The 26,577-nt window shown below is 35.7% G+C and overlaps 2 protein-coding genes across 2 annotated transcripts; one reads left to right on the forward strand and one right to left on the reverse strand.

Moving 5' to 3' along the window:
* The first annotated feature begins 216 nt into the window (after positions 1-216).
* LOC141331320 (olfactory receptor 11A1) lies at positions 217-5,149 on the forward strand. The gene is made up of 2 exons (XM_073836341.1): positions 217-1,331; positions 4,170-5,149. Exons 1-2 carry the CDS (start codon positions 412-414, stop codon positions 4,228-4,230), a joined length of 981 nt encoding a protein of 326 aa, XP_073692442.1. The 5' UTR covers positions 217-411; the 3' UTR covers positions 4,231-5,149.
* Positions 4,627-22,522, reverse strand: acadvl (acyl-CoA dehydrogenase very long chain). Its single transcript, XM_073836340.1, has 21 exons — positions 22,320-22,522; positions 22,055-22,206; positions 21,578-21,647; positions 20,846-20,920; positions 20,557-20,629; positions 20,339-20,403; positions 19,088-19,222; positions 18,833-18,977; positions 17,034-17,163; positions 14,963-15,088; positions 14,599-14,797; positions 13,027-13,131; positions 12,469-12,555; positions 12,266-12,328; positions 10,003-10,104; positions 9,719-9,816; positions 9,525-9,597; positions 9,329-9,401; positions 9,010-9,082; positions 5,968-6,043; positions 4,627-5,884 (listed from the first exon to the last, which is right to left on the reverse strand). The coding sequence occupies exons 2-21, from the start codon at positions 22,126-22,128 to the stop codon at positions 5,747-5,749; spliced, it is 1,980 nt and encodes a 659-aa protein (XP_073692441.1). The 5' UTR covers positions 22,129-22,206; positions 22,320-22,522; the 3' UTR covers positions 4,627-5,746.
* Positions 22,523-26,577: the final 4,055 nt, after the last annotated feature.

Below are 26,577 nucleotides of genomic sequence, written 5' to 3' on the forward strand. Positions count from 1 at the left end.
CAAGATTAAAAACGAGTTTCAAACAATTGTTCAAAAACACTTGCAAGCAGAATATCCCATGATTTTATAAGACACATGCCACATTTCTCAAGAAATTATGCTGCACACACACAAAAAGCGCTGAAAAGAGCTCTACTCAAACACGCCCCCGCCCTTTTCTCTCACTGCTGCACTAAGAGAGGGAAGTAAACGAGAAGCTGTCTGTTTCCATCACTAGACCAACTTTTATGCGAGGACCGCAGGTGTTTTGACCGAACAGAGCCACCAAACGAATTCACATGAACATTCGGATTTTTGGCGAAACATTTACCGACGTCGAGCCAAATGAACCGTCCGCACCTGCTGAAAGTTTTTTGTTCTGGAACGTTTTGGTTCTGTTGCTGTACGAGCTTGGCCTGAAGAAGCGGTAGGATGTCAAATGCAACAGATGATGTCAACTCGTATCCCCACGTACGAGTCTGGGCAGCGGGAGTTTCTTTGATCATTTTGGCTTTTTTCAACCTGCTCATTAACTGGACCATAGTGCGTGAGGAGCGCCTGCGGAGCCATGCGCGCTTCGTCCTCGTGTTCCACTTGTTGTTCTCCGCGCTGGTTTACTTCTCAGCATGCTTCAGCTTCTACTTACAAAACTACCTGAAAGCAGCGACCACGTCAACCGTATGCACGGTGCTGATCAAAGTTCTTATGACAAGCGGGTCCAATATAATCCTCACCATCACGGCGATGGCACTGGACCGTTATTTTGCCATTTGTTACCCGCTCCACTATAGCAAAGTTTGTTTCAAACCCTGTCCGTGGTTCATCGGGATCCTAACCTGGCTACTCGCATCGATTATCCCTTTCACACTGTCGTCCAAAATAGGAAATGGCACTATGACGTGTGGAAGGAAAGCTTTGTTGCAAGGGGGAGAAATGCACAAGATTGTTTTGATATCACTTTGTACTGCTCTTATCGTGTACAGCTATGTACGGATCTTATATGAGGGGCGGCGTCTGGGTGTGTTGAACCGGCGCAACCGAGCTGCGTGTAGGACTATCGCTCTCCACGGCACGCAGCTCGCCGTTTACATCCTCCCCAGTTTCATACTGTTTTTGCTGCACATCCTTAAAAGCAAACAGTTACTCGAGAGTTCCACAAAGGAGCTATTTGCGGTCATAAGTTTCGCATTCTTCAGCCTGGCGCAGTGCATCGCGCCGATAGTGTACGGGCTGCGTAAAGAGGAACTACTGGAACATCTCAATCACCGGTTCCCGTGCTTATCCGGCCGGTTGAAACGCATTTTGGAGTGGACTGTCAACATCACACATCCCAGTCGGCGTCGCCAGCAAAGGTATGTGAACACAGCATAGTTTACGCAGTACAATTTACCGCGTACTTGTCTCTGAGAAGGCGCATTGCGCATCGCGGTTTAGGTGCATTTGGTAACGTGCACTTGCATACAATAAAGTTAAAACGTGTGTTAAGACTTTAAATTGATTTAAAACAAAATATTTGGCTGTGGACGGTGATATGATGAAGAATTAGTTATTTTTGAGTGGATTTCCATACAGTCTTAAAAATAAACTTCCCAATTTAGCTTGCTTTTATAGATTTACTCTACCCTCCATAAACTGCTTTAAAGAATCAAACAGATTAAAAAAAAAACAGAAAACTCAAGAACCATGCTAAAATTTAATTCTTGATAAAAGAGACCCATTTAACAACCTTTATTTAAAAAATGCACAAAAGTGAGGTTATACCCCAAACTAAAAACGAAAAACATCTGTTTCAAACGTTTGCCCCTTTTCTTGCATGACTCATCCAAAGATTCCCCCACAACAAAACAAGTAGCCTGAGGACTACCGGAAGGCCTATTTAGTAACATTAATTGTTCGATCTCAAATATTATACCCTCCTGAGAAGTAGACATTCTCAACAATCAACAATGTAGCTATGTTATGGTTAATATACTACGGTCTTAAATATTAATGTACTAAAGAGGATATACTGACATGCTTTCTGTCATTTCAGATGTTTTAGGGGGTGTGGCCAAACGTGATATATGACTAAATGTGACCCTGGACCACAAAACCAGTCATAAGTAGCACGGGTATATTTATAGCAATAGCCAACAAGACATTGTATGAGTCAAAATTATCGATTTTTCTTGTATGCCAAAAACCATTAGGATATTAAAATCATGTTCCGTGAAGATTTTTTTCCACATTTCCTACTGTAAATATATCAAAACTTAATTTTTGATTAGTAATATGCATTTCTGAGAACTTAATTTGGACAAATTTAAAGGTGATTTTCTCATTATTTAAATTTTTTTTTTTGCACCTTCAGATTATAGATTTTCAATCTTGGCCAAATATTGTCCTATCCTAACAAACCATACATCAATGGAAAGCTTATTTATTCAGCTTTCTTTCCGATGATGTAAAACCTTATGACTGGTTTTGTGGTCCAGGGTCAGATATAGTAACAATATGAAAAAATAATAACATTAATTGCTGACTGGATATTAAAAGACAATATAATAAATATATTTGTTTGCCATTCTACTGTTTATCTTTGGTTGGTCACAAGAGAATACATACTCTCCTCCACAAGATAAATATTATGATAAATGTCTGTGGGAGTCAAATCTGTTTCCACATCAAAGTGAAAATAACAAGTATTAAACATTAGTCATTGTTTGTTTAGCCTACTCAACCTAGACTTCTAAAGTTAGTTTATATTTTAAAACAGCAGTAGTAGATGAAATCCTAGCAGTCATTACTTCAGTCTTCATTGTCACATGATCCTTTAGACTCTAATATGCTGATTTGGTGGTTGTTTGTGCTGGAAAAATTTAAAAATTATTTTTTCCCCTTACATATTTATATAAGTTTTGAACACATATGAGAAACACTTAGAAAGGTGTCTGTTTATTCAAGGGAACTGTTGCAATTATTTGGTGGTAAAGCCACGTTTCACACCTAAGACCACAGATTCACGTCTGACACCCGTTTTCAAACCTAAGCAGCTACTGAAAAGGATAAACAATGTTTATGCTTTGCTACCAGGTTTGCTAAACTTCCAGCCTGATCAGACTGGTTTTAGAGGGGTTTTGCCCAAGTAAACCAGATAAGCACCAGCTTGAACAGGCTGGGAGGCCATTTTAATTGAACCAAGATCAGCAATCCATCTTAGGCAGGTTTCTTTCAGCTCCGTCAGATAAAACGTGAGAACATAGTGAAAAATTTACAAACAAATATCTGACCCTGGATCACCAAACCAGTCATTAGGGCCATTTTTTTTTTAATTAAGATTTATACATCATCTGAAAGCTAAATAAATTAGTTTTCCATTGATGTATGGTTTGTTGGGACAATATTTGGCTGAGATGCAACTATTTGAAAATCTGAGGGTGCAAAAAAATCTAGATAAAATCTATACAAATATTGAGAAAATCACCTTTAAAGTTGTCCAAATTAAGTTTTTAGCAATGCATATTACTAATCAAAAATTAAGTTTTGATATATTTTTGGCAGGAAGTTTACAAAATATCTTCACAGAACATGATCTTTACTTAGTATCCTAATGATTTTGACGTAAAAGAAAAATCGATAATTTTGACCCGTACAATGTCTTGTTGGCTATTGCTAGAAATATACCCGTGCCCCTTATGACTGGTTTTGTGGTCCAGGGTCACATTTATTCATATATCACGTTTGGCCACACCCCCTAAAACATCTGAAATGACAGAAAGCATGTCAGTATATCTTCTTTAGTAAATTAATATTTAAAACCGTAGTATATTAATCATAAAATACCTACATTGTTGTCATTTGTTGAGAATTTCTACTTCGCAGGAGGATATGATATTTGAGATTGAACAATTAATATTACTAAATAGGCCTTCCGTTGTGGGGGAATCTTTGGAAAGAGATGGTTTTTGTTCTTAGTTCGGGGTATAACCTCACTTTTGTGCATTTTTTGAAATAAAGGTTGTTAAATTGGTCTCTTTTAGCAAGAACTACATTTTAGATGGTAATTTTGACCCACACAATGTCTTGTTGGCTATTGCTAGAAATATACTCATCCTACTTAAGACTGGTTTTGTGGTCCAGGGTCACATATATACATAATATAAAACCCATGCTGGAATTTTTATTAATCTAACACATTGTGTTTATTTCAGGGAGCGAAGAATGACTTCAGAGACTTTATTATCAAGAGAGATCTCACAGACGACTGTGTGACGTCTTTGGATTAAGAGACAGACCTGATGTTGATTTCTTCAAATGGGATATTTACTTACTGAGACTTGGAATCCATCAGATGTGTTGAATCTTTGAAGTTCAACACATTTTTACTGAGAAAAACTTTGGACTTTCAGAAAACTGTGATGATTTCTGTTTTAAAGCCATAATTTACAGCAGCTATACAGTGTTACTTTTGCCAAAATGGAGAGTCAACTGTGATTTTTATATTAACAATATTAATTGTAAATAGTAATAACAAATATGTGGCAAGGATCTGAATTCTTTGTTTTTTTAAAAGTGGTACCAGTCTCTTCTCTAGTATCCTTTGCTTTGGCATAACAGTATTTTGCAGTCATATATATAAGCTAATGAATCAAGAAAACAAACTAAAACTTAGACTGTGAAACAGGTTTAATTAAAAGAGGTGACACTGAAAGATTTTTGTAGTATTTGATATACTATATGCTTGTAACCACAGCATCCTGAGTTGACAAGACACACTGGTTTAATAAGGTCACTAACGTTCTTTTACAATTTCCTGTAAACTGTCTCTTTACAAGATATACAGCATTCAGAAACTAATGGACTGCTGAAAAGACAAAACATGATTCTGTGAGATTTCAAATATGCACTGCAACAAAGAGTGAATATTTATAATTATGTCAGGCTGAAGCAGCTGTATTGTCTTTTTTGGATGATTGCTTTGTAAGTAATTACATGCCTTTTGGGAGATGCCACAGAAAATGAAAGAAGGGAATATATCATTTAAGATAAATGGTTTTACAAAAATGATGAGCGGGAGGAATAAATGTAGCATCTCTCACAGGCATCACACATCTGTGTAATTTTTTTTAAATTACAGTAGTTTATATGGTGTTGCCCTTTGTAATAAAGAGTATTTACGTTAAGATCATAATGCTATGTTAGTAATTGAGTGACTGAGATAATCGATATAATATGAAACTCAAAAGAGTTTCTATTTTAGTTATGAGAACAAACTTCTGGATAAGACATTTCACATTAAAACCATGGGAACAGCTCAAGTTTACATTCGATATGTAAAACCTCTAAATAAAAATGTTGACTAACTGTGACAAATTGAAAACATTTGCAAAATGCTAGCAGCTGGACCGGATATTGGGCTGAGGTTTGTTCATAAGTCTAAAGTGCTTCAGTCAGAGCTTTTAACACTCTTTAAAGCAGACTTGGTTGTACCAGTGGTTAATATTAATCAACATTTTTTTAAATATTAGGCTTGATTACACATAAAAAAAACTAAATTTATAAACAAACACAAACGTAACTGTTTAATGTACACCGAAATCTACATGTCCCTGTTCATTGATTTACATAGTTTAATATGGAATATTAAAGCACTCCTGTGGTCAAAGAACACAATGTGAGAGACTGCCCTCATACTGCAGCTCTGAACAGTCTGGGTAAAGAGATATGGGCATGTGTGACTGACTGGTTAGAGAAGAATTGTTTGGGCAATGGGAGTGAAAGCAGAGCTTTAAAAGCCCAGAGGATGAGGTGATACCACTCCTCCGTTTTCTACCACAGCAGCGGAAATGGCACGCAAGTTCTTGAAGACCTGCTTGGACGTCCCTGACCTGAGGAACTTGATGTCCTGCATGACTCTTTCATGGGCCTATAAGAAAGAAATCACGGATTAATGCTTAAAAGATGAGATGGAGAGAAGTAAAAAAACAAACATGGACAATAAACACTGACCTCAGTACACCAGGTTTCACACAGCATCTTCTCATGTTGTGCAGAAGAGTGCCCTTGGCTGAGAGATCTGGAAGCTCTGAGAAAAGAAAACGAGTAAACACAAATAAGCGCAAAATGTATCATGAATAGAGCTGAGTGATCTCTCCTTCAAAGAGATAGTTCACCCAGAAATGAAAATTTTGTCAGTAATTACTCACCCTCATGTGAGTATTACTCACCCTCGTGTTCCAAACCCGTAAGACCTTCATTCATTTTTGGAACACAAATTCAGATATTTTTGAAGAAATCCGAGAGCTTTTTAACCCTGTATAGACAGCAACCCAACTGACATTTTCAAGGCCCAGAAAGGTAGTAGGGACAAAATAGTCCATTGTGACATCAGTAATGTTATAAAGCTATGAGAAAACTTTTTGTGTGCATTGTAAACAAAAATAACTTTATTCAGCAATGTGTTCTCTTCCGTGCACTGTTGCCAACTTTTTTCAATGGTAAGTAAAAAGTCGCCAAATGGCGTCAGACGTTAATTAGCATATTCATGACGTCAGTGCGTCATATTGTCTTGCCTCTCTGTGTTCACATACTGAATTTTAATGCAGCCAAATTCTAAATAAAACAGTTTTCATTAATATATTCCATAGACATATTAATATATTTTACAGGGTCTTTTGTCAGTCAATGGGGTAAATATGAAATAGTGACTGAAACGCGGCCCATTAAGACAACATAACCATCTCTCGAAGATATTAATCTACACTAAAATCCTGATTCATATTAATCACAACATTGTCTAATGAAATAAAATATACATACGATTAAGATAATGGCTGTGCTGTTATTTTGGCTATACTTACATGTAAAATAGAGTTATAAGCAACAGAATATAAATTTTTTTATCTGAAATTGCTGCTCCCCTGCTACTCACTGAACAGAGCAGATGCAGATAGAGAGAGAGAGAGAGCGCGCGCGCTGGGAAAGCACGACCTCACGCTTATGTCCTTACTTCCCTTTTGGGCCTTGAACATGGTAGTTGCCTTGTTGTTTATGCATGGTGAGAAAGCTCTCAGATTTCACTAAAAATATTTTAAATTGTGTTCTGAAGATGAACAAAGGTCTTACAGGTTTTGGGGTTTGAGGGTGAGTAATTAATGACAGAAATTGAACTATCCCTTTAAATAGCCAATTATCAATTGTATTTCCATCCGTGCATGAGTATACAGCTTTTCTTTTTAACCAATACATTCAATAAAACAAACAACAGTAACAAACCAGATTTGTACAATTTCAATTTCAGAAGGAAATCTGAGCTTACTGGACTAAGCCAGCAAGCCAATCTGAAGTGTCATTAGGTGCGTTTCCATTTGCACAAAACTTTTGCAATGTTTTGTAAATGGTGATAAAAAACTGTTGCGAAATGACTATGTTTCCATGTTATGTGACTAAAATGCCATTTTCCCTCTTGCGATAAGTCATAGCGACGGATCATTTTAATCGTAGGAGACATAGGAATCTATCTTTACAAAATCAGCATGGAGAGATGCTTCTGGCATGCTTCTGAAACTAAAATGAGCCACGGTGCGCCTAGTATAAACACAAGCATTGACTAGAGTGGCCACGATCAGCTCCACAGACTTAAATAAGGGGTTATCCAAGCTTTAATGGCAAGGAAAGCCCTTATTCAAGCATTCTGTAGTCAATGCTTGTGTAAGCAGCCACATATGTGGTGTTTTTTGAGGTTATAGTAGGATACAATAGGGCGCCCAGGGGTAAAAGACACCTTTAATATTAATTTCCTCCAAACCACTAGATTGCAAAAAAAAAAAAAAAAAAAACGTGTTGTAGCACTTTCCAAAACATCTGCTTTTCAACATACACATACAATTTTGACATCAAATTTTAAATTACTATGTCATCTCCTTCAATGCTTTCAGAATTTAATTAAATCATTTTAAATTTTAAATTATTTTGTTTCTGTAAGTATATTTATTGAACAAAAATGATTTTTTGGTAACACTTTACAATAAGGTTCATTAGTCAAACATTAGTTAATGTACTAACTAACATGAACTAACCATGAGCAATACATTTGTTACTGTATTTACTAATCTTCATTAACGTTAGTTAACGTAAATACAGTTGTTCATTGTTCATGTTAGTTCACACTGCATTAACTAAGGTTAACAAGATTTTAATAATGTATTAGGAAATGTTTAAATTAACATTAACAAAGATTAATAAATGCTGTATAAGTGCAGTTCATTATTAGTTCATGTTAACTAATGTGGTTAACTAATGTTAAATAAAGAACCTTATTGTAAAGTGTTACCAATTTTTTTTATTTATCAAAAGCAGAAAATAGTACAAACGTTGGTAAAGTGATTGTTTTGAACAAGTATTAACTCAGACATTATTAATAAAACATTATTTTAGCTAAAGTATTTGTATCAATACTGTGTGCCTTTTACCCTGTGTGTGGGGTAAAAGGCCTCCCTATGCCACCTCATACTTTTATAAGATTTTTAAACAAAATAAACGACTTGTATTATTTATTTTTACACAAAATCTGTTGCTCCATAGATGTTCAATACAAACGTATATATTTTTCTGCAATCATATGCTTTGGGCACAGTGAAAAGCAAATTTTTTTCTTAGGGTGTGCCTTTAACCCCATTGTACCCTACACTAAAGAATGATCATGTGACTTTGTGAACTGCCAATACGGAAAAGCCATTTTCATTGTAGTTTTGCGAAAAAAATTTTTTATTTTAAAATTGTCTGAAAAAAAAAAAAAAACACCTCACGCGAGTGTAAAAACTCAGATATTGATACTCTGTTTAGTTTGAATATCATACTCATTGTAACTTAACCTCATTTTTATAGTAATAGCACACACTTCCTTTGCAAGCTGCATGATTTGATGCAACATTTGTGTTAGTTGCACAGTGTCAAAGTTTAACGCTTTGGATTTTTTTTTTTTTAAACAAACCCCTTGAGTATAGTCAAAGGTAATGGTAATGGAAATTAATACATTTATGCACAAGTTACCTGGACAAGACCACAACCATGGCGTACAAATCAATGGCACAGTCTGCAACTCGCTTCAGAACAAATTGTTCATCTGAAAAGACACATGTACAGAATCACTCAGTCACTATGAGAAAAGTTCAAGCCACAAGCCCATACGGATGCCTGATGAAAGCTTTTGACACTGAATGTTTAGCAGCAATAAAAATACGTGAAGTGAAAATAGAAACTTCGAAACCAGAAAGATTTAACATGCAAAACGCCAAGAAATTCATGGCAAGTTGCCAATGCAGGCTAAAGCATATATATAATCTAGCAAGAATGCAAACACATCTCTCACCAATGATTCTCTTTCCATGTTTCAGAAGAAGCTCTTCAATAACTGCACCAAACTGCTCGATGGCTTTAAGAGTCTTTAAAAAAGAGGGAAAATACTATTTTAGTACAATCTCTACATCTCATTTAGGCTTTAGCATTCTTGTTGATATTATTCCATCTCAGTGCTGTCCAAGCACTACGGCTTTGCTTTAATTTACCAATTCTCCACTATGGTTAAGCTCTGGATGGACCATTCCCTGCAACGTCAGTCCTGTCCCCAAGCCTGCCTTCCTATCAGAAACAGAGATAAAGGAGAATATTGTAGGTTTATCAAGTTGATGCAAAGCACATGCCACTGCAAAACATAAAGAAACGTCATGTAAGAGTGTTTTTAGAGATATGAAGGTCTAACCTCTTGGCTCGCTTTGTGATTTCACTCACCAACACCCCAGCATTACCCAGAGGGTTCTTTAGAGCTTTCTGCAAGCTCTTCAGCTGATTGCCTGCATTCTACCAAACAAAATACACATATAATTCACATACTGTGTTTGCACAAAATACGTGCACTGCTAAACGCCAACACCAATTTTCAGCAGTGCCAGATGTCAACAACCACACGTGCCGTAAGTCTTAGGTGGTTTTGCATTACAGGAAGCTGTAAGGCAGGCAGTTATGTTCTCAGCAGTGTTTTCTTACCTGGAAGCCGTTGAGCGCTACGAACAGTCGCAGGATGTCATTGGTGCCCTCAAAGATTCTGAAGATTCGAAGATCCCTCAACACCCTTTCCACACCAGCATCCTGCGTCAAAAGAAAATTTGTACAGTGAGTGCGAGACTACGTCAAAGTGCAACAATTTATTCTTAATTCAGTTTAAATGGGAAATTCTGCAATTCATGAGAACATGATGGAATTTTTTTTTTCAAAAATCCTCATGATGTAAGCACACACATGCACAAGAAATAAAGTACCGGTTAAAATGTTAAGAATAATTAAGATTAATGTCTTTAATGCTCACCAGGCACCATTTATTTCATTAACTGTACAGTAAAACCAGTAATACTGTAATAACTAAATACTTTAATAAAATTATTATTTTTTAAAATATATGTATTTATTACTGTGATGGCAAATCTTAAAAAAAATTTAATCTTAACTTAATGTGATCCTTTAGAAATCATCTAATTTGCTGATTTAGTTCAAGAAACACTTATCTCTTTTTTTAATCAAAGTTGAACATTTTTGCTGCTGAATATTTTCTGGGAACCAGGACACACTACCATTTGTAAGCTTGGTAAAGCAAGAAAAATAACACTTTTACACAGCAAGTACACATTAAATAGTTTGAAAGTGACAGTCATTTATAAGTATTACATAAAAATTCATATTTTAAATAAATGCTGTCTTTTGAACTTTCTATTTATCAAATAGTTCTAAAAATGTATTATGGTTTCCCAATAGTCATTGATAATAATAATAATCAACATGCTAGAATGATTTCTAAAGAATCATATGACACTGAAGAATGAATTACTGTAAAATTGTATCTCTCTCTTTCTCTCTCCCACCATATATATATAAAACAAAAACAAGTGGAGCTGAGACTTGATGTTGTAATCTAACTGATGAGTAGCACACAAAAGAGACTGATTAAGAGGAACTGATGAAACTCTTCTCTGGAAATTAGCACAACAGCCTCATCTTGATCACTGCCTAGAGGCTACATCTGCATACTCTGCATCCTAACTGACATCCGAAAACAAAAACACAATACAACACAGCACAACCACACAGTCAATCTGCAGACGTGACCTACATTCGGCAAAGACCAATTTTATCTGTGTATGGTTTTGTGTTGTGGCGGGAAAGGTTAGCACAGCCGTGTCCCCCTCACTCGCTAACCAATCACAATGTTGCAGAGGTCTTCCTTTTGCAAACCACCCCCAGTTTTTCCACCACCCTCGGGACAGAACATTTAGGCCTCGTGGGGTGATTGCCCACAGAGTAGGTGTTTCTGAATGTTCACACTTTGAGTCACAATGCAGACACTATTATGTTGCAAAGCTGTTGCGCCAAAATTAGACTTCCACCCTGACAAAGTCTGGTTTCTGAAAAAGCTGACGAGCATATCTGAACAAAACAAACTAATATTTCTCTCTCTTCTTCATTTTTCGGCAATGATATAGCCAATACACAAATAATAAATACAAAATGCAGATGGGGTTGTTTGTTTATCGAAACAGATTTGGAGAAATTCAGCATTATATCACTTGCTCACCAATAGATCCTCTGCAGTGAATGGGTGCCATCAGAAAGTCCAAACCCCTGATAAAAACATCACAATAATTCACAAGTAATCCAAACAACTCCAGTCCATCAATGAATGTCTGAAAAGCTGTGTGTCTGTAAGAAACAAATCCTTCATTAAAATGTTTCTCTTTAAACCATCTTTTCGGCCCAAAATACAAACTGTTTTGGACTGCTTTAGCTTATAAACGGTGCTTGATCGGTACATATTTTTTTTCCTGCTTTAGACAAGACAACCTTTTCACTAGCAATACTATGGATAGCCGGAAAACACATTTAAAGTTAAAAACTTCTTAATGATGGATTTGTTTATTACAAACACTTCACTAGACATTAATTGATGAACTGGAGTTGTGTAGATTACTTGTGGATTATAATGATGTTTTTATCAGCTTTTTGGACTCTCATGCTGACGGCACCCTTTAACTGCAGAGGATTCATTATTGAACAAGTGATTTGCTAAATTTCTTCACATCTGTTCGTATGAACAAACTTACCTGCATTTTAGACATTGATTCATTTTCAGCAAATCGTACATTTTGGGGGAATTGTTCCTTAGCAGTATGGACATAACAGTATGAAACAATGTATATTTTGAATAAGGCAAAATACATTTTAAAAATTTAGTCACAATACAATCAACACACATACTGACCTTCATGAATCCCATTCCACCCATAATCTGAATGCATTCATCTGTCACCAACCAAGCTGCTTCCTAAAGGAGAATCCAGCAATATGGTGATTTTTTACAATATGTTCTTTAAACACCAGATATTTGATCCTAAAAATGTCTAAAATATAAATGTGGGCTTAAATACCCAAACAGCTAAGTTGAAAAATATATTAAACACTTACAGAAGCAAAGATTTTACTAATGGCCGCCTCAATCTGGAATTCTGTGGCTCCGCTGTCCATGTTCCCACTAACCATATAAGCCATGGACTAAGTCCATGGAGAAAAGATGAAAGAAGGGAAAAAAGAACAAACTTATAAAACAGAACAGAACAAATAAACTGCTTAATGTAATGGAAAACAGCCATGGAAAACAAAACAGATGATAAATAATCTGTGTATTTTTAGATTTTCTCTACACGTGACCCATGCAAATCACTCAGAAATTAGGGGGAAGCTTCCACTTCCTCTAAGTCATGTGGAAGTAAGACATTCATGGTCTGAGCTCTGCAAGCGTACACAGCCAAAACGCTGATATCGGCAAAGTCCATAAAGAGCACGCTGACTATTTAAGATGTTTCGTCTTCAGATTGAGTAAATTTGCTTCATGCATTTAATCAAACAAAAGCTCTATTTACTTGACTCTATAAATAGATGTTGTACAGTAAGTAGGCAGTGACTCAAATATCCTTGTTCCCTGAGGGGAATGTCGACATGTGATGAAGCAGTAGGTAAACTCACCTCTGTCACATACTGAAGCATTGCCATTCTGGCCACCTTTTCCTGAATGGCACCATAGTTGTGGATCTTATTGCCAAACTGGGTCCGGTTAGCAGCATGGTCAACCTGTGTGAGAAGGGAAAAAAAAAAGAGGAAATATAGAGACTGCTGATCTCAGAGTTATCAAATAAAAAAAAAGTGGTTATTTTGGAAAAAAAACATCTTAAAAAAAGGATTTCCCTGGAACAGCATGTGCAAAAAATGCCTGTATATTAAATTTTATTCTAAAATTAGCTGGAATTATTGCAGTAATGAAACACACCTAAATGCACGTATGAGACATGAGGCAGTTTTTCAAAAATTTGTTTGCAAATATGTGATTTTTTTGACATTTATATTTATATATCAGCTGAAAAAAGTAAGCTTTCCATTGATGTATGATTTGTTAGGAAATTACAATATTTGGCTGAGATACAACTATTTGAAAATCTGTAATCTGAGGGTGCAAAAAAAAAAAAAATTCAAAATATAGAGAAAATTGCCTTCTAAAGTTGTCTAAATGAAGTTCTTAGCCATGCATGTTACTAATCAAAAATTAAGCATTTATCTAGAGTAGGAAATTTACAAAATATCTTAACGGAACATGATCTTTACTTATAATTAATATCCTAATGATTTTTGGCATAAAAGAAAAATTGATAATTTTGTCCCATATAATGTATTGTTGGCTTTTGCTACAAATATACCCGTGCAACTTGGTTTTGTGGTACAGGATCAGATATGTGAAAGGACATACAGTATTTATCATATAAGATCAGGGAACGGTTTTTAGCATATGCATTCCTGAATGGAGCTGCTTTATGATGTTAAAGCTAACCTTGAAACAAACCAGTAACTAAAGGCCCACAGGGCGATTGTATTGCAGTGGATATAGCCTATGCTTAATTTCTGCTTTCAAAGTTCCTGGTCTGAGACGGATACACAAACACAGATGTCTGTGGTAAGAGAAAGCACCGCTACTGTTGAGAAATCACCTCCTCCCTCGGCAAGAAAACTGCTGTAGCCCACAATCACTCAGCAAGTGCACACTGCATATTGCTATACCTGCACCAGCATCCTGTTTGTGTACATTTTGAATTATTTTTAGCAACTAATTTTTTTTTTCTATATTTGGCAGACAACCTGCAGCGCCTTCAAGCTATATTTTAACAGATATTATAACTTTAACAAATTTGCTTTATTATTAGCCGACTGCGTTGAGCAGCTAGAGACAAAAATGGCGGGAAAATTGTGGTGAGGCATGTGCCAATACCAGCTCAGGAGGCCGCGCAGCACGAGGACAGTGCAATGCATGCCGAGGAATTTCCCTGCATATTAAGTAGAGGAAGTGAGGATGATAGGGGTGTCGGTGGGTGGGAGGATGTGGCCTTGCATTGGTGCTAACAAAACAGCATGCTAGACAAACTAAGTATAAGAAGAGGAAATGAAATAGAAAGCGAGAAAAACTCCGTTCAACATAACATGCTGAAAGAAGCAAACAGCTTACAAACAGAACCAAGATCTGAGAACGTGCAATTAAGCACACGTACGCACCGCTTTGGCGATGGCACCCTTCATGGTTCCAGAGAGGGCTGCGGCCATGCCGAAGCGGCCATTATTGAGGATGTTCATGGCCACTTTAAAACCACCTCCAACCTCTCCCAGCACACAGTCCGCAGGGACACGCACATTCTCAAAATACACTTCCGCAGTGTTGGATGCTTTAATGCCCATCTTTTTCTCAGGAGGACCACTAAGAGACAAAAAAAAGAGAGGATATATCTAAAGTGAGAAGAGGAAGAACAACAGATAAAGAGACAAGAAAAATGATGATGACAGAGGGGAAATAGTCAGCGAAAATTTCAACTCTAAAGATTACAGATAAAAAAACTGCTTAGAGGCAAAAACAAGCACTAACTGTGTGACTCCTCCGAAGCTCCTCTCCACAATGAACGCTGTAATTTTGTCCTTCATCTCTCCAGTCTTCTCATCCTTCACAGGAGTCTTTGCAAACACAGTGAAGATCTCAGCAATCCCTCCATTACTAAGAGAAAGGAAGCAAAGAACCTGATTATTATCAATAATATATTATGATGGGGACTTTAACCTTTTTAAGGCCAAGAACCCCTTGGTGGATAGAAGGAAAGAGAAGGCTGGCCCATTTACACCAAAGATGAAAACTATAATGATAACTTTTTTTTAAATTCCAACAATAAGGACAAAGGAAAGATATCATTCGAAATCACTTTCAGGACAATTTTTTCCAGCTGATGAATGACAGAATCCACACAACTTTAAACAGCTTTAGCATTTAAAGCAGTAAATGACAAAACGGGAGCATGTGGTTATAATAAACAGAACCATATTTTGTATTGGTGTGGACACCAATATAATTAGGGGCCACGCAGCGAAGGTGTTATTATTCCCTTTCTTCCGCTCAGGTCTATGACAGTCCATACAACCGTTTGCGGAAAAGTTGTGAAATTTGGCACATAGATAGAGGACAGTCTTCACATTAACCATAGGAAGTTTGGAGTCTTAACTCAAACTCTCTAGCGCCACCACATGCCCAAAGTTTCACACGTTTATGCTAATAACTTTTGAACCATATGGATTTTTTTTTTCCTGTGATTCCTTGGCTCATGCAAAGTCGAATGAACACCAAAAGTTAAACCGCAAGATTTAGTTTTTTAGCTATTTTTAATAGCTGGAATACTCATCCTAGACAGTTGTCTGATTTTCAGACCATGCTGGGAAAAAGTTAAGGAAATTAAGATGATTAGTCAAACCATTTTCAAATAACGAATTTGTTGAAGAGGACGCAAAATTAGTTATCTCCACAAGGGTTTGCCGTATTGAACCCAAACTTGGTGTGTGTTATAACAACCATGACCTTTTTGGTGTGAACAAGTCTTAAAGGGCTAGTTCATCCAAAAATGGAAATTCTGTCATTAATTTTTCACCCCCATGTCATTCTAAACCCGTATGGCCCTTGTTCATCTTCGGAACAGAAATTAAGATATTTTTGATGAAATCCAAGAGCTTTCTGACCCTGCATAGACAGCAAAGGTCCTACCACGTTCAAGGTCTTTTCCCCCCAAGTTACCGTCTTCCGTCATTATCAAGAGTACCACAACACATGCACTGCGTCTTGTTTACAAGCAGAGTAAAGCACGTGCATAGTACATCGTGGTATTCTCGATAATGGCAGAAAATGGAGTTCGGGAAAGAAGAATTGTTGAATACAGTCTGTACTTTGGTTTATTGCTGACAAGAAGTATTTGCGTAGTTTCATAAAATTACGGTTGAACCACTGATTTCACATGGACTTTTTCAACAATGTTTTTACTACTTTTCTAGGCCTTGAATGTGGTAGGACCCTTGCTGTCCGGAGGATGGAGTGTCAGAAAGCTCTCGGGTTTCATGAAAAATATCTTAATTTGTGTTCCAAGACAAACAAAGGTCTTACGGTTTTGGAACAACGTGAGGGTGAGTAATTAATGACATCAACCCACACAAATTGATTGTTTCGGGAAAGTGTGTCAAAGTTCAAAACTTAAAAAAAAAAATGTCCCTAGCTTCCAGTATGAGCAATAAACAACATAATGCCTGTTAAGCTCCACTAAGTATAACAGTTCTTTACACGACAAAACTTAGTATATTTAGTTACTCATGTGCATTTATGAGTTGCCAAAATGCACTGTGAAAGTTCTCTGGTTGTTACTAGAATTCAATGGGGAACAAGCATGAAACAGAAATCACTATATGCTATACCAAGATTAGAAAACCCCCACAAGCATACAGTCGACTGACCAGAAACACCCTATTGAATGACTACAACTGAAAGAGGCAATTAATAATAAGATGACATCATCCAAGTGGGCATGGATATGTTAAGTGATGATGCCCCCTAGTGGCCACCGAGGTGAACATCCTTTGCACACGTGTGGGTGTTTGTTTGTATTTGTTAAGGGCAAGATAACACACACCTGATCCAGATCTTGCTTCCATTCATGGTGTAGTATTTGCCACAGGGGGAACGAACTGCATTGGTTTTAATGGAGGCTGCATCAGAACCGCTGGCTGGTTCAGTAAGACAGAAGGCAGCAATGTTCTCACCTAACAAAAACAGAGGACAACCATAGACAATATTAAAGGAACAGTTCAGGCAAAAATTAAAATAGTGTCATCATTTGCTCACCCTCACATTGTTCTTAACCTGTTTAAATTTATTTCTTCTCCTGAACACAAAAGAAGATATTTTGAAGAATGTGGGTAACCAAAGATTTTCTGGTCACAACTGACTTCCATGGTATTCCATGGTTCTTTTTAAACCACACTAAGAAAGTAAATGGAGACCAGCAACTATTTGGTTACCTACAGTCTTAAAAATTTGTGTTTAACAGAAGAAACTCTCATTCGACTTAGTTTGGAACAACCTGAGGTTGAGTAAATGCTTAAAGAATTTTCATTTTTGGGGGTATCTCTTTATGATGAGTGGGGTTTTTAATGTCAGATTCTTACCATTTTTATTGATTTGGTATGCTAATCTTGAATGTTTGGCTATGATATTTAATTATTTGTAAAAAAAAAAAAAAGTTAATCACTGTGCACTTCAAATTAAGTTTAGCCTAGTTTTCATTAGTTAATATAATAATATAAATATAATAGTCGATTTGGCGTGAATTGACAGTGAACTAAGTCTAAAGATAATGGACCAAAACCAGACATATTTTAAACATTTGTAAATATTTTAACCTTAAAAAAATATTATTTGTCATACTTTTGTGCAGTATTTGTCTATAATGCTTTAAAAAAATTCATGCATTTTATGAAGTGTATTCAACATGGATAAATTCGTTTTAAAACATAGTTTGCAATTATGTGTATGATAACTGATTATTAGCCAAATTACACAATCATGACAGCCATTCAATTTGGAATATTTGTGGCCGACTTTGTATGTATTCATTTAATGAACCAGTAATGAAATATAAGGAACGGAAAGGAAAGGAGGTGACGTGAGGCCAAGTATAGTGACCCATACTAGGAATTTGTGCTCTGCATTTAACCCATCCAAGTGCACACACACAGTAGTGAACACCCCCCCGGAACAGTGTCAGTCGTGGTATTGAGAGTGGAGAGAGTGCTGTACATTCACTCCCCCCACCTACAATCCCTGCCGGACCTGAGACTCGAACCCGCAACCTTTGGGTTACAGGTCCGACTCTCTAACCATTAGGCCACGGCTGCCCCATAAATAAAATATGGTTATTTCAAACTGTATGTTAAAGGGATAGTGAACCCAAAAATTTAAAATTCTGTCATTAAGGCCCAAAAAGTTAGTAAGGACATTGTTAAAATAGTCCATGTGACATCAGTGGTTCAACCTATTAAAAAAAATAAAAATAAAAACCTAAAACAATGACTTTATTCAATATTTTCTTTTCTTCTCTGTCAGTCCACAATGCCTGTGTGTGGTACTGCATATGCAAGAGCAATGGACTATTTTAACAATGTTCTTACTACTTTTCTGGGCCTTGAATGTGTCATAGAAGTTGCATTGCTGTCTATGCAAGGTCAGAAAGCTCTTGGATCCAATCAAAAATATCTTTATTTGTGTTCCAAAAATGAATAAAGGTCTTACAGGTTTGGAAAAACCTGATGGTGAGTAATTAATGACAGAATTTTCATTCTTGGGTGTACCATCCCTTTTAGTCACTGTTAAACATTGCAGCAATTCTTGTGTGTCCTCTTCACATTATCAAACATATTGTAGCTCACTCACCAGTGGCCAGCTTTGGAAGGTACTTCTCTTTCTGCTGGGGGTTACCAAAAAGCAGGATGCCTTTGAAGCCAATGGACTGATGTGCACCAAGAGTGATGCCCACACCCAGATCATGCATCCCAACAATCTCCACCAGCCTGGCGTACTGTAACAAGAGCAAGTATATTCCAAAAATGCATGTGTATCTCTCACATTTAAGTCTCTGCCTCCTTCCCAAATGAAAAAAAAAAAATGAGAAAAGATCCGTGATCTTACCTGTGTGTTGGTGAGGCCAACACCACCAAGTTCTGCAGGTACCTGAAGACCAAAAGCTCCCATCTCCTTCAGGCCTTGCATTGTGTGATCCTCTACCTTCTCCAGAGCATCATTCTTCATGGGGTCATTCACTTCCTGGAAACCCACATAGGCAAAGAAAATGAAGAAAGACAGTTACTGTAATGGACTGTAATCAACCACCTATGTATTTCTGCTAAAATCTATATCTAAATATTTTAACTACATTATATTAACACAACAATTTAGTGCTAATAAAACTTTAAATACCTTTGGCATAAAGGTGGATTGTATAAACATTTTGTCCAATTACGGGATACTTCCTCAAGATTTAATTTTAAACTTTATTTTCTTACACTTGTCCATTGTTTGTGTTGAGAGATTTCTGACCCTGCATAGACAGCAACGCAACTACCATGTTCAAGGCCCAGAAAGGTAGTAAGGACATTAATAAAAGTGGTTTATGTGGCATTAGTGGTTCAACCAGAATTTTATGAAGCTATGAGAATACTTTTTTTGTGCAAAGAAAACAAAAAGAACAACCTTATTCAACAATTTCTTCTCTTTAGTGTCGGTTTTTCACACACATTTACAAGAGTACATGATGCATGTGTGTTAGTGCTGCTGACGCAGAAGAACGTCCATCTCTTAGCTCATTGCTTGTATATTTTGGTCCAAATAAGTAAGGCTTGGCAAAAAATTGCAGGTCATCCTCTCTGTTGAAATCTTCAGACATGTTTATGAAGACTGTTTTATGTACAGCATGTGTCTTCCTCTGCTTGCAAAAAAAAAAAAAGGCGCAGTGCATCCGGGTTCTACGTTACAATGCTAGCTTCTGTGTCAGCAGCATAAGACGCATGTGTTATGGCACTCTTGTGAATGGTGACGAAGACTGACACAGAAGAGACGAAATTGTTTAAGTCGTTATTTTTGTTTTCTTTGCACACAAAAAGAATTCACGTAGCTTCATAAAATTACGGTTAAACCACTGCTGTCTCATGGACTACTTTAACAATGTCCTTACTACCTTTCTTAGCCTTGAACGTGTCAGTTGCGTTGATGTCTTTACAGGGTCAAAAAGCTCTTGAATTTCATCAAAAATATTGCAAAGATGAACGAAGGTCTTACGGGTTTGATGCGATGTGAAGGTGAGTAATTAATTCCTTTAAGAAAATCAGACTATAACAAGGAATCAATTATTTTTAAACAGAAATGTGGGTGAAATAAACTTACCTCAAAAAACTTACTGCATGGTGCAACTAACTCCTTAAGGAACTGTGCCTGCTCTTCATTGAGCACTACATGGATGAACAAAAACAAGAATCAGTCTAAAATCAACATTTTCCAGTTTTAGCAAACATTTCAAAATATGACATCTGTTGACAACACAATAACACTAGGCCATATTTAACCAATGCATTTGGAAAAAAAAAAAAAAGTTTTGGATTCACCTGAGGGAAAGGGGAACACCTGAGAAGTGCTGATTTGACCTTTGAACATGTTCACGGCAAAGGACTTTGACTCCTGAGGGGAAATAGATTATGAGCCTCTTATGGTACAATACCAATACTAACTATTTTGTATATTATAGAAAGGTCATGAAAGTGTGTGGCATTATATAAATATCTCTAGAAAATATCTGAAAATATCTCAAAGAGAAAGAAAAGCAGTAGTATTCATACGATTTGTCTCTCAAATCAATGCACAATGTGTCTGAATCCAGTACACAAACTCACGTACCACATTGGCCGTCTTATCGACCTTCTCAGCTGTCATTGTGGTGTCCCTGCCGACTACATTCTTGTCCAGAACAGCCTTGGTAAAAATAACAACAGAAAGTTATTGGTTTGTTTATATGCATGCAACAAAACTACACAGAAATATACAGTATTTTGTGTTCTACACTTATTTTACTAGTTAAAAACCTTTTTGTTTTGATGGGTTCAAGTACAATGTGACAAAGTAAAACACGGAGATTACCATGGCTTGACATTGTGACAAAAAAGGCTGCCAAGTAGAGCAAAGAGCAAAGAGCAATGACAAGGATCATATAACCTTCCCATACACAAACAAAAAACATCCTCATACACAACACACTGACAGCGTGATGGTGAATTAACCATAATAACATTTTCACATTTTCCTTACCATCTCAAACATTTATTCTGAATTGTAGTATCTGGTTTTGTATAGGTCAGCCACAATATTTATGTAACACATAAGACCACATGGAAAAACGCCTAGTGCCAAGCTCCTCTGTGTCATGTGTACTGGACATGAACTTTACTCCAGATTTATATTAACGGGTGTCTGAGCACCTGTTTTTTTCCACAGGACCTGACCAGATTGGCTATAGCATGATCTGTTGTGTCATTGCTAGTCACAAAGTACTTGAACTGACTCTGTGACATAACCTATGTTTGAAAATGTGCTAATGTATACATTATATTGACACGCAGGGATAGGTCTCACCTCTGCGGCCTGGCTCGCATAAAAACGAGCATTTTGCACTGCCACAATAGCTCCAGTTTGGCGCTGCGCTCTGATAAGAGAGAGAAAGTCAAAATAATCATATTATATAGTGATATAACAATCATATATTGTCTTAACCTCTTCTACACGTTTTTATCTATCTATCTATCTATATATCTGATAGATAGATAGATAGATAGATAGATAGATAGATAGATATTCTAATTAGTTTTAGTTACAATGTTTTTAAAGTTGGCTAACTGACATAATTTGTGTTCACTATTAACAATATGTGTTATTATTTTCCAGAATACTTCATTCATTCATTCATTCATATATATATATATATATATATATATTATATACACACACATACATTCACATAGTTGGCGTATATAGTAACGTATACAGTAGCTATACCGTATATAGCCAGTTAAAGAAAACAGTTTTTGTTTTAGATAACGATACGAGTCTCACCCTGTAATAGCTGGTTGTAGACGAAGAACAGAGTTGCAGATGGCAGGACTTTGAGTAACTTTACGCAGCAACATGATGGTGATTAGGCCGAGATTCTTGTCTTTCTTGCCGAACGTTGTTTATCTCCCGTGGAGCGGAAGTGTCAAGCTTGCCTATGGATCGAGGACAACTGAAAAAGTCATTAAATGCCGATAAACAACGTCACAACAATGCTTTGCTATAGGTAACTGTGTTCTGGACCGAATGTCCTACAATGCAGCAGAACCTGTTTTATTTCGCCCTTGAGTGACTCTTCCAGTTAGTGGCTCTTCCCACCGCAGACCAGAGACCCTCCTCCTGTGTACGGTGACGCGATACAAACACTTCTGCTACAAAACACGTTTAAATAGCTCTTAAAATCGAAAAGTATTGATAAAGGAGGTGCCCTGTTCCACTGCACAGCTTACTGACTACCGGAAGTACATATCGTTTTCTTTAGTGCCAAGGGAAGAGAAATGTAACGCTGCTGATCTCAGATCAGCTTTTATTTTACTTCGGGGAGGTGCTACAACACGGCTGAAGGTTTCTTTGTGTATCACAGTGAGTGAACCGATATGGATATAAAATGAACTAAGATTTTTTTTTTTTTTTTAGGATACTTTACCTTAAATTATGTCAGATAATATATCGTTCCATGTATATGAAACTGGATATAGAAAGCGATTACGTTTTCGCTATACACATTGTCATAATAATATTAAATGAATTAAATAATAAAATTATTGGAAACATAAAATTTATATTAGTAACAATTCTTATAATTAATCTAAAATTACATTTACATTACATATTATCCAAAGCGACTTAGAGTTGAGGAATACAGCAAACAATGCATCATAGGATCATTGGCAATAAACTATGGCAAGCCGTTTTAGCCTAAAATATTCTAAGTGTTACTAGTCGTAATTGCATTTTTACTTGTAACAATTCAATTAGAGAGCTCTCTAATTCAATTCTTACTAGTAACAATTCCAATTAGAGAGCTCTACAAATTAATTTTTACTAGTCATATGTCTCCTTTGACTTCCATTCATTTTTAATTACAGAGCTCTACAACAGAATTTTTACTAGTAAGAATTTCACTTAGAGAGCTCTACAATTGAATTCGTACTAGTAACAATTACAATTAGAGAGCTCTCTAAATCAATTTTTATTAGTAATAATTCCAATTACAGAGCTCTCTAATTCAGTTTTTACTAGTAACAATTCTAATTAGAGAGCTCTCTAATTTAATTACTATAGTAAAAATGCAATTACAGAGCTCTACAATTCAATTTTTACTAGTAAAAAACAACAATAAAGATGTTTAATTGCAGAGCTCTGTAATTGAATTAGAGAGCTCTCTAAATGGAATTCTTACTAGTAAAAATGGATTTAGAGAGCTCTCTAATTTGAATTGTTACTAGTAATAATTCAGTTGTAGAGCTCTCTAATTGAAATTCTCACTAGTAAAAATTCTGTTGTAGAGCTCTGTAATTAAAAATGAATGGAATTCAATAGAGACATATGACTAGTAAAAATTCATTTGTAGAGATCTCTAATTGGAATTGTTACTAGTACAAATTGAATTAGAGAGCTCTGTAATTGTAATTGTTACTAGTAGGAATTGAATTATAGAGCTCTCTAATTGAATAGTTACTTTATTTTAGGCTAAAACGGCTTGCCATAATAAACAGTAGAAGAGCCAGTCAGTCAAGACTTTAGTCATCATTCAAAACAGTAAAAACTAGGTCAGTGAGTGATTAATGGATAATGAGAGGATAGAAAAAGTGAAAAATAAAAATTCTTTCCATTTCTTAAAAATTTAAAGAGATTCGGTTAATTTTCTGTGTAGGCACATGCCTATACAAAGTCTTGATTACTAAAAGCAGAGGTGGGACCAAGTCATTGTTTTGCAAGTCACAAGTAAGTCTCGAGTCAAGTCCCGAGTCAAGACAGACAAGTCCCAAGTCAAGACGGGCAAGTCCAGGTCCAGTTGCAAGTCCTCAACTTTAAGCTTGAAGTCCTAAACAAGCCATTAGTGCTGTTTGCCTAGATTAGTGTCTCTGTATTAATTACTACACTAAATTTAAAGTCAATAATAGTCTATTATTATTAGCTGGTAAACAGGAAGAATAGAGTGAACTTTATATGTTGGCTACATACAAGTGTTTGATGTACAAAAAAAAAAAAAATCAAGTTATGCCAATTATTAGGCTACTGCTGTTTCAATATACATCAGTGTTTTTTTTTTACTATTATTATTAGTGGTTTATAGTGATTGTGTGTAATTTAAATGTCGAAAACATTAAATATCCTAAGCATTATGTGGATAAAAAACAGTAACCAGCCTATTTTAATCCAAACTCTTTTTTTTAGAAGGTAGGCCATAGACTTGCCGAGTCACAGGGTTCAAGTTCAAGTCAAGTTATGAATCATTGTTTTTAAAGTCTAAATCGAGTCACAAGTCTTCTTTGATTATGTCAAGTCAAGTCACAAGTCATCAAATTTGGGACTCGAGTCTGAGTCAAGTCTCGAGTCATGTGACTCGAGTCCACAACTCTGACAAAAAGGCTATTAAACATTTCCCCAACTACAAAACAACATAGAAATGTATTAAACCATTGTTTTGACCAACAAATAGTATTATTAATACATTGTGTAAATGTATGACACTCCAAACAACAACCTGACAACATTTGGATAGTGTATTAACTCTGAAAAAAAAAAAAGCTATAAAATTATATATTATTATTGTTACATTTGAGTGATTGTTTTAGTGAGCGAGTGATAGCTTCTGATAGTCTTAAAAAAAAAATAATCATGTTGTTCCAAAGCTGCATTCTGCTTTTGTTCGAGAAGTTGAGAAAAAAATGAGAACAAAAATATTTTTCTTCCAATGGCAGTTTGTGACACAGCCTGTCAGACTGCAAAAGGGAAAATACACTATAACAACACCTAAAAGTTCATTCTTAAGTTTCATTTGCAATACATTTAGAAATGGCACCTTAATGCATTACACCACATTTGATGTAATTGAACTCATAATGCCATTGATCCTGGCATGTGTAGGTGATCCCAAAGCGACAGTGTGATTATCCGGGATGGAGAATGAGATTTGAGACCTGCAATGAAAGGAAACATTTTGCAGAAATACAAATCAAAATTTCTGTTTTACAATAAAATGCAATAACCTAGGGCATTTCTATATATAACTCTATATGGGCCATTCTACAGAACTGGTTCAAAGTCAGAGTTAGAAACATCTTAGAGAAATTTGCAGTTAATTCTCATATTGTATTTTTAGAAAGTTTTGGAACATTTTTCCTCTCCCTAAATTTGTCACTACTGAAACACAGTAATATATAATTTAATAAAAAGAGCTATATTGAACTATTAAGATTTTGTTTACATCTGCCTTGTAGGCATATTTATTGCTATTTTATTAAAACATTTTTAGAGGTAAATCAATAACAGTTAGAATTTCAAGTGTGATTATGAGATTTGTTTTTATTTTGAATCCAATCTTTCTTTGCAAAAGGCATAAGTTGATACACTGTAAAACGTTTTCACCAGTTTCAAAAACGTAAGTTTAGCAGCTGCCTTAAGATTTTAAGTTAAATTAACTTAAGTCATTTAAACCTACAAGTTATATCAACTCATTTTTATTGTAATAAGTTAAAATGGCTTGTACTTTTAAGCTGGTATAACTTAAAAACTTAAGGCAGCTGCTAAACTTAGGTTTTTAAGTTGAATCTGGTGAAAACTTTTTACAGTGTACTAAGTTAAAGATTCATTAGTTTGAATACATATTGAACCAAACTCTATTATAACATCTTAGTTGATAATTCAATATACTTTATTTTTAGACAAAACATTAAGACTAAAATGTAAATATGAGCTGTTTGAACTAAAATAAAATTGCACTGATTGATCCTAAAATATATTAGTAAAATATATTAGCCTTTGTTTTGTCTCAGGATGCACACCAGTAATGTTTTTATTCTAACCACGTTTATGAAAATTGCTTAAATGTCCTGATTGAACTTTGGCCTAATCTTGGCTTAGTCTAAACCCTGTCTGTGAAACCGGGCCTTTATGTTCAAGTCATGACTACATATTTTCAGTAGTGACAGTAATGTTTTGGTAGCAACCAGATCACATTACAGAATTTTAACTCGCATACTAAAATACAAAAAAATTTGCATAACTGTACTACAATTTTGTTTATTTTCCTTTGTTTAAAAAAAGGATTATGTGTTCCCATTTGTCACTACCGAAACAATGACATGTTTCGGTCGTGACTGTTATGTTAGTGACAATTTTAGGGAATAACACAAAAATAAATAAATAAATAAAAAAAAAAAAACAAGGATGTCCCTACAGAAACTTCACAAAATGTTTCAGTTGTAACCGTTTTGGTACTGATAATTTTAGATACTTTTAAACCTAGCTCAAAAACACTTAACAACACATGGTTAAATGGCTAAATGTTATGAAATAAC

The sequence above is a fragment of the Garra rufa genome, chromosome 3 (genome assembly GCF_049309525.1).
Source record: "Garra rufa chromosome 3, GarRuf1.0, whole genome shotgun sequence".
NCBI lineage: Eukaryota > Metazoa > Chordata > Actinopteri > Cypriniformes > Cyprinidae > Garra > Garra rufa.

Excerpts from the sequence above, each read along its gene's own strand:
- LOC141331320 (XM_073836341.1), top strand. The coding sequence starts at position 412 with ATGTCAAATGCAACAGATGATGTCAACTCGTATCCCCACGTACGAGTC. Across the intron at positions 1,332-4,169 it reads AGTCGGCGTCGCCAGCAAAG|GGAGCGAAGAATGACTTCAG; the intron begins GTATGTGAACAC and ends TGTTTATTTCAG.
- acadvl (XM_073836340.1), bottom strand. The coding sequence starts at position 22,128 with ATGTTGCTGCGTAAAGTTACTCAAAGTCCTGCCATCTGCAACTCTGTT. Across the intron at positions 9,402-9,524 it reads TTAACCATAGTGGAGAATTG|ACTCTTAAAGCCATCGAGCA; the intron begins GTAAATTAAAGC and ends TCTTTTTTAAAG. Across the intron at positions 9,083-9,328 it reads ACATGGAAAGAGAATCATTG|ATGAACAATTTGTTCTGAAG; the intron begins GTGAGAGATGTG and ends GTGTCTTTTCAG.